The sequence below is a fragment of the Lynx canadensis genome, chromosome B4 (genome assembly GCF_007474595.2).
Source record: "Lynx canadensis isolate LIC74 chromosome B4, mLynCan4.pri.v2, whole genome shotgun sequence".
Classification (NCBI taxonomy): domain Eukaryota; kingdom Metazoa; phylum Chordata; class Mammalia; order Carnivora; family Felidae; genus Lynx; species Lynx canadensis.
In genome coordinates this window covers 81,596,959-81,611,607 of record NC_044309.1, presented here as the reverse complement: position 1 = coordinate 81,611,607, position 14,649 = coordinate 81,596,959, and the positions used below count along the sequence as shown (strand labels likewise).

Sequence of the window (14,649 nt, the reverse complement as noted above, 5' to 3'; positions counted from 1 at the left end):
TGTTGAAAAATTTTGAGTCTGAAGAGAAAAAAGTGATGATAATAAAAGGTGAGAAAGGAAGAGGTGCTCTGAAATGGACAGGTGAAATGTGAAGAGAACAAAGAGTGATGGACAGTGAACTTTTCCTCTGATGACTTGACCCAGACCAGTGGCCCATTTGAATGGTGTTGTATCCTTTCCAGTCTCGTTTGCCCTGTATAGAGAAGTTCTTGCCATTATTTTCCTACATGGTACTCTCCCCAGTACCAACATGTGGTAAATCTCTTCCTCACAGGTGATGTTCAGAAAGTTTGTGGAATGAGTTAGAAAAGGAATGCTTCCAGCAGCTGCTCCATTCCAGACTAGTTACTATTTTCTCCCCCTGTATTCACTTTCCATACTTCCCATTGATTCTATACATTGCTTTACTTTGTCTACTTAACTTTTCTTAGAATTGCTGTTTTTCTTACTCTTTCTGCTGTTTCTTTTTTTCTCATATAATTATAGTAGTCTCTTATTTATTTAAAATTTGTTTTTAAAGTTTATTTATTTTGTGAGAGAGACAGAGTATAAGCGGGGGAGGGGCAAAGAGAGAGGGAGACACAGAATCGGAAGTAGACTCCAGGCTCTGAGCTGTCAGCATAGAGCCCCGTGTGGGGCCAGAACTCACAAACCATGATATCATGACCTGAGCTGAAGTCAGACACTTAACCGACTGAGCCACCCAGGCGCCCCTCTTTTTTTTGTTTATTTTTGAGAGAGAGAGAGTGACAGAGTGCAAGCGGGGTAGGGAGAGAGAGAGAGAGAGAGAGAGAGAGAGAGAGAGAGAGAGCAGAATCTGAAGCAGGCTCCAGGCTCTGAGCTGTCAGCCCAGAGACTGATACAGGGCTGGAACCCAGGAACCCTGAGATCATAACCTGAGCCAAAGTCGGATGCTTAACCGACTGAGCCACCTGGAGCCTCCAGGGTTTTCTAGGAGATTCTATATTTAAGCATTTCAAGAGCATTTCAAGTCTCTACTGATTTGTGAACTCATGTGATTTAAGAGTCACATTATGTAGGAGTGTCTTTACTGATTTATTCAAGAAGTTTTCTGTGTGTTGTTATAAACATTTATAAAGCAGTAGCTTTCAAGAATTTTTTACTATAATACATTCTACATTTTATATCATTTTCTGGCATACATCTGTATCTAACCTCAGTAATAGTTCTACAGAACACTTCTTACTTACTATATGGGATACAATGTGATATTTTTTGTTTTATTCTATTTAAAACATTTTTATTTCAAATGCTGGTTGCAACCCATTAAATTGATTCCAATCCACTAATGGCTTGCACTCCACGGTTGGAATCAGGGATCAAGAGAAGTTACACAATGTTCTGGATGCCTTTCCCCTCCTGGTTACCAACCTGTAATCTTCAGGGAGTGGCTGAGTGTTCACATCTGCATCAGATTCAGGCTTCACAACCATAGAGAAGTAAAATGAAGTTATAAACAGGGAACATACTTCTTCACTTGACTATCATACTAGTCATAGTGGAATTCTATGAGGTGAAATTCTTAGAGGTGAATAAAGATTGTAAGGCCACATGATTAAAAAATAATATATTCGCATTTTCTACATTATCTGCCACTAAGTCCTATCCTGCATTTCATGGAAATAACAAAAACTTCCGGGGCTTCTCATGTAGAAATAGTCTTCTGTTGTCCCTTATTAGTATAGTGGGTATTTACCTGTTTCTATTCTTCCACTAATTCAGACAGGAGCTGAATCAGAGTTTTTGGGTAGTCTATCTTCTTAAAGTGGACCAATAAATAGGAGATCAAAAGAAGGATGAGGAGCAGAGTAGTTCTGGATGAAATGAGGTTGTTGATTTTCTCTTCTGGATGAAATGAGGTTGATGATCTCAGAAGGCAGATTATGTGCTCCCCCTCCCACCCCAGATTTATACTTAGAGTGACACAGGTTATAGTTGCTCTCTTGAGAGCATGCACTGGGGAAGCAACAGAATGAGGAACACAAGTTGCCTCTGGAATCCTTGTTTGGAACAGGCTAATGAATGTCCTTTGTTGACAATTTTGGGAACAAATTCTGAACATATGGTTAAGGGATGAGGGTCCAGAGAGACTAGCTTAGAGGTGGGGTTGGGAGGAGCAAGGGAGCTACAGCTGCAGAGAAGAGGAAGACTATGGAGTCATACATTTGTCTTCCCCATGAGTGGGAATAGCTGCACTTGACCATGGATAAAGAACTTAGCCAGAACCATTTGCGGGCCACACAGTCCTGAAAAAAGTGCCATTTTCTAAACATCACTAACCTAGTTGTAATTAGCCCATCTATAGACTATTGGCTAAAGATAGTAAGCAGTAATTTTCATTTTTTTTTTTGCAATACCCATGCAGAAATAAAATACAGAATAGATAAAAGTGGAATGCTCAGAATGAGGTAGGAGTCTTACATTGGCCTGTGAGTTACTTCTGAGAAAACACTTGAATATTTTCGGTTGAAGGCAGTGAAGAACTTGTTTTATATATGTGTGCATACACACACACACACACACACACACACACACACACACATATGGCTAACCTTTTGCCACCCGAAGGTGCCTTCACAGCAGTTAATTTAACCAAATGTAACACAGTGACCCACTCTCTCTTGAATGACACAAGAAATTTCATGTGTCTGAATCTCTCTTTCCTATTCTGTAAAACGGAGATCATAATGCCCATTAAGTAGGCTTGTAATTGTTAAAGACCAGTAGTTGGTATATAGTATATGCCCCACAGATATTTCCCATTTTCTCTTCTCCAGTGATGGAATCACTATAAAAGTGTATCTGGAAATAGTTCAGTTGTTTCTTTCAAATATGTTTATAGAGATGAAAGCAAAAATAAAAATGTATTCTGAGCTTTTGGGTGCATTTTTCTACATGCATCTATTTTATATATATATATATATATATATATATATATATATAATCAATTATATTGATCGAATCTTCATTTTACTTACTCATTTCTTTGTTCTATTAATTACTGAGATACAGATATTAAAATCTTTTTACTCTGTGTTGCATCTGGCTATTTCACCTTGTGGATATATGTGCCTTATAGATAGATATATAAGAAATATTTGGCCGTTGTCCCTCTTCCTGGCAAAGAGCTCCTAAAACTCTTGGAATTTCCTGATTGATAGGGATGTCTTTTACTTTGAATTTATGCTAGTAAGGTGACTTAGGATGAGGACCCTAGTTAGCCTTAGAATGTGGCTGGTCATCAGAAAGACCACATGACTAGAGGACTGGAAACTTTAGCCCCATTTACTGTTCTTTGGGGAGGGCAGAGGGGGATGGAGATTAAGTACTATTAAAAAGTTGAACAAGGTTATTTGGGGAGGTTCTGTGTTGGTGAACACATTGAGGTGCCAGGAGGGTGGTGTGTTAGAAGAGGGCATGGAAACTCTGTGCCTTCCTGAACCCCCACCCCCCATGAACCTCTTCCATTTGGCTGTTCCTGAGAGGTATCCTGTATAGGAAACTGGCAGTAGTACATACACCATTTGCAGATTACTATGGGCAATATTTGGAAGGACGAACATTAGAATAGTAATGTTTCTTTCTGGATGTTGCAGTTTCTATGAATTTTTTCACTTTTCATATCTGTCTGAATTTTTCTATAATATTTGTTATGTAATTTAGACAAGAAGGCTATCTTCTTACTCATTACATTTGTATGAATCATGTGTAAACAAATGATTAAGAACAGATAGCTTATTTGTCAGTGCAATCTTATTATTTTATGCTTAGACTGTGTTTATTGCTATTATTGCCTCTTTTTCTCTCTAAAGACATTATCCCCATTGTGCTTGGCTTAGGATTTTTTTGTCAAAGTAAATTATACTTTAAATTCATTAGAGACTTTGAATCAGGGCCTCCAAGGACTTTTTAAAGTAGTTTTCAGCATGCGTGTTTGGATGGAGGAAATAAACAGGGTCATAAGTGTAAAACCATGTTTGTCCAGAGAAAATCAGAACACCTACTTTTGCAGAGCTAGAGAGGCTTCTGAACTCCTCCTTGCTCTTTAAAGTTTATTATTTTCCTTCCAGTTTCCTAGCATAGAAATGTTTCCCAATTTTAAATTAGAATAGTATTTTTTACAAATTCAGAAACCATGTGTATACATATATGGTTAATATAGGTTCTTGGGGGGCCAGGGATTAGGAATATACTTAGCTGATACTATTAGTATGTTTTTGCTCAACTCTGAGGCTCACTAAGGTCATTTGAGGTATAGCTTCCTGGTGATACAATGAGGAATGTCAAAGGTGAGTACTGGCACATTTTCAAGCCAACTATCACCAGATCAAAAATGTGGGAAGGATTCATCCAATTCATCTTTAAGTTGGTGAAATCCCATGTACAGTGATTTGACTGGCAGAAACAAGTTTATAATCACTCTCTCTACACTTCTCCATTTCTCTGTCTGTCTCTTCTCATCCATCTATCTGGTATCTATCTATATTTATATCCCATATGTCTCAATTACCACTGGTAAACATTCTATTTTTTTTATATCCACCATTTTCCAGTACTGGTATCACCTGTTTGCAAACCATTTGTCTCATAAACCCAGGGTAATGCCCCTTTTTCTATCATGATATCTGTAACCTGGCAAGGTAGTATAGTAATCTGTAGTTCATGGGAGTTGATTTTATGTATTTATGTATTTATTTATTATTTTTGGAGAGAGAGAATGAGAGCGCATGAGTATGAGTGGCGGAGAGGGGTAGAGGGAGAGAGAGAATCCCAAGAAGACTCCGCACTCAGTGTGGAGCCTGATATTTGAAAGTGGAGCCTCATGTATGGGGCTCAATCCCATGACCATGAGATCACGTCTTGAGCTGAAATCAAGAGTTGGACGCTTAATGGACTGGACCAAAGAGGCACCCCTATATTACTTAACTAAAATTCATAGTAATCTTATGATGTAGTATTCCTGTTAACTCTACTTCATATTAGGAATTTGGAGAACAGAGAGATTAAATGACTTGCCTAAGGTCACTCAGCTAGTAGAAAACAGATATGATTTGATCCCAGACAAACTGTTTCAAGGTCCATACACTTAATGCCTGTGCATTACTGAAACATGTATCACACTTCTGTTGGTTATGAAGGAGGGAAAGAAAAGTATGTTTTGATAAATCCTTCAGCTATTTGTAACTTTACCCATGGTTTTCAAATTATATTAAAATAATCATTCATTAAAGCCTTCTCTGCTGAGGACAGGGATGGAAAATAAAGGGATAACAGACAAACTTAGAAAGTTAGGAGAAAGGACTATTGAAGGACTGGTTTCTGGGAGAAATCTAGTTGACCTTTAAATAATGCCTAGTTCACTAGGAGAGGGATCTGGAGAATCTAAATAGGGCATAACCAACATCCTCCATATATTTTGCATTTTATCAGGCACCAAAACATAAAGCAAAACAGTTTTAGGATTTAGCTTTTGAGGACAAAAGTTTTAGAATAAAGGACTGTATGACCCATCAAAGTATAGCTCAAAGCAGTCAACTCCTGATCTAATAGGGGAAATCTCAACCAAAGTATGGGCTTAAAAAATGAATTGGAAACAAGTGCTGTGAACTGGGAGACCTGGAATATTTGAAAACAATTTCAGTAGCAGCAATTTTCAAGAGAAACTTCCCATAGCTTAGCTTCCCAGTGGTATATTTCAGTGGAGCTGAGAGAATTACCTCATCAAAACCTGATTATCAAGTTACAGAAGGAAATGAATGTGACTTGGTTTGCTTGGTATTGGTAGTCACTGTCTGATCCTGTCATATTGTGACATTGCTCCTCAGATCCGATTTCTGTGACTTTTATGTGAAGATTGGGCAGTAGTATGAAGTCAATGATGAGAAACCATTCGGCAATAACAATGTTCATCATAATGGGTTTGACAAATGACCCACAACTAGAGATTCTGGTTTTTATCTTTCTGTTTATCACATATATGATAAGTGTAATTGGGAATCTGACCATAATTTCTCTCATCTTGGTGGATTCTCATTTAAAAACAGCTATGTATCTTTTTCTTCAAAATTTCTCCTTCTTAGAAATCTCATTCACAACTGCCTGTGTCCCCACATACCTGTACATGATATCAAGTGGGGACAAAACCATCACCATCAAGTCCTGCTTCAGCCAAATCTTTTTTATTGTTCTCTTTGGAGCTACAGAATTTTTCCTCTTGGCTGTGATGTCCTACGACCGCTATGTGGCCATCTGCAAACCCCTGCGTTACGTGACCATCATGAACAACAGAGTCTGTTGGAATCTTATCCTGTCTTGTTGGGTGTCTGGCTTATTGATTATCTTTCCACCCCTTGGTTTGAGCCTCCATCTGGAATTCTGTGACTCTGATATTGACCATTTTTTCTGTGATGCTTCTCCGATACTGAAAAATTCATGTTCAGATACGTGGTTCATAGAGCAGCTGGTCATAGTCTGTGCTGTGTTGACCTTCATAATGACCCTTGTGTGTATAGTTCTGTCCTACATATACATCATTAGGACAATTCTAAGATTACCTTCTGCCCAGCAAAAGAAAAAAGCCTTTTCCACCTGTTCTTCCCACGTGATTGTGGTTTCTGTCACCTATGGCAGCTGCATTTTTATGTATATCAAACCTTCAGCTAAGGATGAAGTGGCCATTAATAAGGCAGTTTCTCTGCTCACTACATCTGTTGCCCCTTTGTTGAACCCCTTCATTTATACTCTGAGAAATACACAAGTAAGGCAGTCTTTCCATGACATCCTTAAAAGACTTGCATTTCTTTCAAAGAAATATTAGATTCACATATTGGGAATTGAAATTGAAACAAAAACAATTTATCATATACTGACATGATATCATATATTACAAACAATCTATTGATTTAGTATATAGATGGTTATTAAGTTATGGGAGTTGTGCAATTCTCATAATATTGAGGAACAATAAAGAAAATTGGGAAGATAATCTAAGGAAAAATTGTGATAGGTGCAGCATTATGTAGATGGATATTTTTCTTCTTTTCTGAAATGTGTATGTCTTCCTAATTTACATTTAAATCAACTCTTTTTAAATGTTATTTATTTATTTATTTATTTATTTATTTATTTATTTATAAATAAAGCATGAGCAGAGAGAGAGGGAGAGAAAATCCCAAGCAGGTTGGAGCAATCGGTGCAGAGCCCAATGTGGGGCTTGATTCTGTGAACCATGAGATCATGACCTGAGCTGAAATCAAGAGTCGGATCCTGGGGCACCTGGGTGGCTCAGTCAGTTAAGCATCCGACTTCAGCTCAGGTCATGATCTCACAGTTTGTGAGTTTGAGCCCTGTATCGGGCTCTGTGCTGACAGCTGAGAGCCTGGAGTCTGCCTCAGATTTTATGTCTCCCTCTCTCTCTGTCCCTCCCCTACTCACACTCTGTCTCTGTCTCTCTGTCTCAAAAATAAATAAACATAAAAAAAAAAAGAGTCAGAGGCTTAACCAACTGAGCCACCCAGGTGCCTCTTAACTCTTTTTAATCTTGTCATGTATACCTTAACCATTATTCTTGTGTGTTGAATCTATTCCATTCTTGTCACTGCTTTCCCTTCCTTGCAACACTGCCTCTTTCAAAATATTTTCTCTTTTCAAGAGCATAAGAACATTGATTTTTAGGAAACACAAGTTCCCTTCACATTCAACTCCACTTCGTTAATGCTGCCTCACAATAAACATGTGGATTTGAACAAAATTGTAATCCTTGTTCAATTGTAATCCTTGTCTCTTGTAATCTGAAGTTATTAAAACATGTGCAAAAAATCATTAACATAAAAATGTAACCAAATAGTCTTTTATGATAATTGATAGGCTTTGTCTTCTGAGTAATTGTTCCAAAAGCAATTACTGAAGGCAGGTAAAACACATGAATCCTTGACTTGAGGGCATCAGATTGTGGCTGAAACAATGAGGACCAGAGGGGCTGAGATTATGAAAAGGGAAGAATGGTGGAAGGATGGACTAATTGTAAATAGCTGCTTTGGCTCTTGAGGGCATTTTTAGATTCATGACTCTGGTGGATTAAAGATACTTGCAAGTTCTTCGTTACTTTCCAGATCAGAAGTTGTTTCTTTCCTCTCTGCTTTCATCTTGACTATCTTTATGACTTGATTTTGACCATGAAAATGGAGTAGAAATGAAGGTGTAGTACTTCAGAAATTAGGTCTTTGGAGATCTGTAGCTCTCATCTTTTTTGGAACAAACGCTTTGGGGAAATCTGTTGTTATGTGAGGAGTTTGAATACCCTGAGATTGTCATGCAGAGAGGAGCGAAATACTTGCAGAGAGGCTATGTAGAGAGAAATCACCTGATAAGGTCCCATCTCTTTCAGCCATTGTAGCTTTGGTGACATCTAATGAAGAACCCACCTTGGACATCAGCTCTGATGAGTCTTCACATGATTCCAAATCAATTCACCAACGATTACGGCTAAATGAAAGACCCATATGAGAACCACCCAGCTGTTCCTGTCCACTTCTAGAACTGCAAGTGATAAAAAAAAATGTTTTATCCACTAAAACTTAGACTGATATGTTACACAGCAATAGATTGGAAGAATAAATATTGTTAAAATGTCAGTACCCAAAGCAATCTACATATTCAATGTAATCCCTATCAAAATAACATCAGCATTCTTCACAGAGTTAGAACAAACAATTCTAAAATTTGTATGGAACTAGAAAGACCCGAATAGCCAAAGTAATGTTGAAAATAAAAATCAAAGCTGGAGACATCACAATTCCTGACTTCAAGCTGTATTACAAAGCTGTAATCATCAAGACAGTATGGTATTGGTACAAAAAGAGACACATAGATCAATGCAACAGAATAGAGAATGCAGACATGGACTTACAAATGCTTGTTCAACTAATCTTTGACAAATCAGGAAAGAATATCCAATAAAAGAAAAGACAGTCTCTTCAGCAAATGGTGTTGGGAAAACTGGACAGTGACATGCAAAAGAATGAACACGGACCACTTTCTTACCCCATACACCACTTTCTTATACCATACACAAAAATAAAATTAAAATGGATGAAAAACCTAAAGGTAAGTCAGGAAGCCATCAAAACCTTAGAGGAGAAAACAGGCAACAACCTCTATGACCTCAGCCTCAGCAACTTCTTACTAGACATATATCTGGAGGCAAAGAAAACAAAAGCCAAAATGAACAACTGGGACCTCATCAAGATAAAAAGCTTCTGCACAGTGAGGGAAACAATCAGCAAAACTAAAAGGCAACTGGTGGAATGGGAGAAAATATTTGCAAGTGACATATTCTGTAAAGGTTTAGTATCCAAAATGTATAAAGAGCTTATCAAACTCACCATCCAAAAAAGAAATAATCTAGTGACGAAATAAGCAAAAGACACGAAGAGACACTTTCCCAAAGAAGACATCCAGATGGCTAACAGACACATGAAAAGATGCTCACGGTCACTCATCATCAGGGAAATACAAGTCAAAACCACAATGAGATACCACCTCACACCTGTCAGAATGGCTAAAATGAGCACCTCAGATGTTGGTGAGGATGTGGAGAAAGGGGAACCCTTTTGCACTGCTGGTAGAAATGCAAACTGGTACAGCCGCTCTGGAAGACAGTATGGCGTTTTCTCAAAAAATTAAAAATAGAACTACCCTACAATCTAACAATTGCACTATTAGATATTTATCCAGAGGATACAGGTTTGCTATTTTGAAGGGACCCAGGCACCCCAATGTTTATAGGAGCGCTATCGAGAACAGCTAAAGTATGGCAAGAGGCCAAATGTCCATTGAGTGATGAATGGATAAAGAAGATGTGAGATATATATATATATTATACACAATAGAATATTATTTGGCATTCAAAAAAGTATGAAGTCTTGCCATTTGCAACAGCGTGGATGGAACTAGAGTGTATTTTGCTAAGTGAAATAAGTCAGTCAGAGAGAGATAAATACATGATTTCACTCATATATGGAATTTAAGAAACAAAACATGAACATAGGGGAAGTGAAACAAAAATAATATAAAAACAGAGAGGGAGACAAACCAAAGGGACTTTTAAATACAGAGAACAAACAGATGGTTGCTGGAGGGGTGTTGGTAGTATTTGGGTTGAATGGGTGATGGACATTAAGGATAGCATTTGTGATGAGCACTGGGTGTTATATGTAAGTGAAAAATCACTAAGTTCTACTCCTGAAGCCAACACTACACTATATGTTAATCGTGACTTTAAGTTAAAAAAAAAAAGAAATAAAAATGCCTGGTTTATTTTATTTATTTTTTTATTAAAATTATTTTTATTTGTTATTTTATTTATTTTAGCCACCAGTATTCTCAGGATAACATTAGAGCAGAGTTAGAGCAAGGAAATAATAGAAAGACATGAGAGCTGACCCACCACACTTCAGCATTGGTTCCTCTATCCTCTATTCCTTCATCCCCCGTGGTTATGGACTACAGATACAAATCTAAATACATAGTATTCTCCCAATGCTTCCCCTTGCAAACAGTTAAAATAAAATTCAAAAGAAAAAAAAAGAGTATTTTTTAAGATGGCAGGTTAGGTAAGAACACTTCTATAATACTTGGGCCATCTGGCCTACGGATCTTCTTTGTCATTTCTCTAAATTTATCCAGAAGGTCACAAATCAGGGCCTAAACTTCTATTCCTATACATCACTAGATAGTAGAGCTAAAGCCTATACATATGTAATGAGTTCAGAAGCCAAAATCTCTGAGCTGTCAGCACAGAGCCCGATGTGGGGCTGGAACTCACAAACCATGAGATAGTGACCTGAGCCAGAGTTGGATGCTTAACCAACTGAGCCACCCAAGTAGCCCTATTTAATTTAATTTAGTTTTAATTTTATTTATTTTTTTGAGAGAGAGAGAGAGAGAGAGAGAGCGCGCGCGCGCGCGCGAGCAAGTGGGGGAGGGGCAGAGAGAGAGGGAGACAGAAACCCAAGCAGGCTCCATGCTGTCAGCACAGAGCTCTGTGCAGGGCTTGAACCCATGAACTGTGAGATCATGACCTGAGCTGAAGAGTCTGACGCTCAGGTGAATGAGCCACCCAGGTGCCCCACAAAAGTCTGGTTTCTTAAGGTGTATATTTTCCTTATAGATCCCATTTCAGCATACTTAGAAATATCCAGCCTTCTCTATTATAGGAAATGTATTATTATTTCCTATTTTTCCACCCCTTCTCTACCTGTAACTCTTATTATATAGGTTTATTTTGGCATCTGCACTTATCTTTTGTTGTCTAATTACCTAACTACCTATTTTTCTATCTAATATAGCAACTTTATTGTTTTCAGTTATCTATCTAGTCTCTTTATCTTTTTTTTTTTTTTTTTTTTTTTTTTTATGGGAGAACACATCAGATCTGATTTAGCTCACTATTTTTGTTTTTGTTTTATCTCTCCAGGTATTTATCCTCATTGTTTTATTATTTATTTCACTCATTATGTTTTTCAACAGTCTTTTCACCCAGTTTTTAAAATAATGCTTTGTCCTTGATTTTGACAGTATCATTCATATCTTTTTGAGAAATTATACTTACTTTAAATCATTACTGTTTCTGATCCAGTAATTCTTTGCATCATATGTTGTGTGGTGTGTAATTTTGCACCTCGCTGCTAGTGGATATATTCCTAACATGGGTGGTGATTTTGGCTTCTGAACTCATTACATATGTATAGGCTTTAGCTCTACTATCTAGTGATGTATAGGAATAGAAGTTTAGGCCCTGATTTGTGACCTTCTGGATAAATTTAGAGAAATGACAAAGAAGATCCGTAGGCCAGATGGCCCAAGTATTATAGAAGTGTTCTTACCTAACTCGCCATCTTAAAAAATACTCTTTTTTTTTTCTTTTGAATTTTATTTTAACTGTTTGCAAGGGGAAGCATTGGGAGAATACTACGTATTTAGATTTGTATCTGTAGTCCATAACCGCGGGGGATGAAGGAATAGAGGATAGAGGAACCAATGCTGAAGCGTGGTGGGTCAGCTCTCATGTCTTTCTATTATTTCCTTGCTCTAACTCTGCTCTAATGTTATCCTGAGAATACCGGTAGCTAAAACTGTTTCTTTCGATTCTTGTGTCCAGTGGTGACAGGAGGGATAATGCCCACTAACTTATACATTTAGAAACTGAACATGCCAAAGTTTTAGCTGCAGAATCGATAAACACATTCCTCTGTTTATCTATAACTTGGATTACATTCCAAGTATGTGCCAGCTTAATGAACAGTTTCAGAAGTTGTCTTTTTTTTTTTTTTGACAAGCTCATTTAGAAGGTAATATGTTTCTTTCCAAATTAATTTCTAAATGCTGATATTATGAAGGCTGGGTGAAGTCCTTTTTAAAAATTTTTTAAAAAATCTTTATTGTTTATTTTTGAGAGAGAGAGAGAGAGAGAGAGAATGAGCAGGAGAGGGGGCAGAGAGAGAGGGAGACACAGAATCCGAAGCAGGCTCCAGGCTCTGAGCTGGTAGCACAGAGCCCGATGTGGGGCTCAAACCCACAAACTCTGAGATCATGGCCTGAGCTGAAGTCAGACGCTTAACCGACTGAGCCACCCAGGTGCCCCTGGGTGAAGTCCTTAAAGTGTTCTTCAACTTTGACTCACACCAAGTATCCTCCTTCCTTATCTTGTGTGCTTCGAGGGCACATGGAGTTGAGGTAGCTAGGTCCTAATAATCTGTTGCCAAATGTTCTGATTGGCTTTATCTGAAGTGTGGATAAGACCCTCATTGATCTGGCTATCCTAGGATGCAACTGGACATAAGAGAAATGTAAGTAAGCTGACCTTGGTGCAGAGGGATTACACCTAGAATGGCCAACATTTATATAGTCCCAGTCATATTAAACCAATCAATTTAGCATCTCTTTTACTAATTAAGCCCCACTTTCTTGAGAAGGTATTGTTCACCATTATCATACTGTTAAAATGGGTATCACCTATTAAACATTTAAGTATTGGCTTTTAAAATGTTTTATGCCTATTATATCATTTAGTGTTCAAAACTATCACATACAATAGACGTAACTATTTATCCACATTTTAGAATTTGAGAAAAGTAAGCCTTAGGTCAAATAACCATCCCAAGGCAACTGTTGTAAAACACAAATCTGGGATTCGAACTAAAGCATGTATTTTTGACCACTATATGGCATTATCTTCCACTTCACCATAGATTTGGGTAGAAGTGTGGATCTGTGGGAACATAATGATTGAAAGGTGGCTATTTGATAACATTTCTGTATCATTTGATAATAGCTCAGTAAATTTGTATTGGTTCATAACATTTTTGGGAGCTTCTTGGGTGAAATCTGAAGCTGGCCTCTGTACTCAGAAGGCAGGGAGAGACTGAAGAAAGAAGCAGGCCATTCCAGGTTGGTAGGTGGCAGTTTTAATGAGCAAAGGGAACTTACGTATGAGGCTTGCCTTGGGTGGCAGCAAGGCAGTTGGATCCTCACAGCTGCCCACTGCTTCTTAAGAGTTTATAAATAGGCTTTAACTGGGTTCAGTCACTTATAACGTGCAGGTGTTCTCCACACCATGTAACTATCTCAAGGTTGTGTTCTTGGAGCAGCCTCTGGGAGTGGGAAAGGCAAGGGGAGCCCACATTCCAAGGATAGGGGAGGGAGGGAGGAGCCTCCAAGTATGGGTCCAGCTCACGGGTCAATCTGTGGTCATGTCTTTTTGATGATGTTCCCCAACAATTTGTAATAAATTAAAAGGCATCACCAATCTCTATCTTAGTCACCAAAGAAATCCAGATATTCAAAATAGCAATGGCTTTACATAAAAGATGCTTTGTTCAAAATATGATGCGCTCTTCAATATTTTTATGGTTCTGGAAATTTTCTCTCATAACAAGTCCAATGCAGCTTGTTTCTTAAATTCCCAAGAAGCATCATTTCACCAAATAATATTACCACATATAAAGCATGTGAACACACCAGATGATGTTTCACTGGTGCTTCAAACAGTAACCAGCATTCTACAATGCATTAGGATATTACTAAAATATTTGCAAGTACTCAGATTTCCAAAAATATTCTTAGTTCCTTTGAAGTTTAGGCCCATCACCAATTCATATTCAAGTTGTTGTCACCTTGAATCCATGTGTAGAGTCCTTGGTAGGGTAGTCTCTATTCCCATTTGGTTGCTAACACTCATAATTTGGAACATTCTAGATATAAAACCATATTAATACTTTATATTCATTTGCAGTTTATGAAACAGGCATCCCTGGCTTATGATATAAACAAAAGCAAAAACTTGGGGGAAAGTTAAAAGAATGGAGTCATATCACAGAAGGTGTCCTTTCTGATATCTAATAAAAGTAAACAGAAAGGTGAAAATATAATAGCAAAAAAAAAAAAAATCACCAAAACTACCAAAGAGAGAGAATGGGAAATCTCAGTCATTAACTTAAAAAGATGTCAGTGAAGAAAAGCAATAGATCCTGTGTAGAAGTGGAAGACTTTTAACCTTGGCTCTAGAATACTCTTGGAACCATAACTTCTAGAAAATGGATGGGTAAGTTGATAAAAATCTTGAGGGTT

The 14,649-nt window shown here is 37.7% G+C and overlaps 1 protein-coding gene across 1 annotated transcript; it reads left to right on the top strand.

Moving 5' to 3' along the window:
- The first annotated feature begins 5,899 nt into the window (after positions 1-5,899).
- LOC115519307 (olfactory receptor 6C2-like) lies at positions 5,900-6,838 on the top strand. Its single transcript, XM_030323192.1, has one exon. The coding sequence runs from the start codon at positions 5,900-5,902 to the stop codon at positions 6,836-6,838; it is 939 nt and encodes a 312-aa protein (XP_030179052.1).
- The last annotated feature ends 7,811 nt before the right edge of the window (positions 6,839-14,649 follow it).

Excerpts from the sequence above, each read along its gene's own strand:
- LOC115519307 (XM_030323192.1), top strand. The coding sequence starts at position 5,900 with ATGAGAAACCATTCGGCAATAACAATGTTCATCATAATGGGTTTGACA.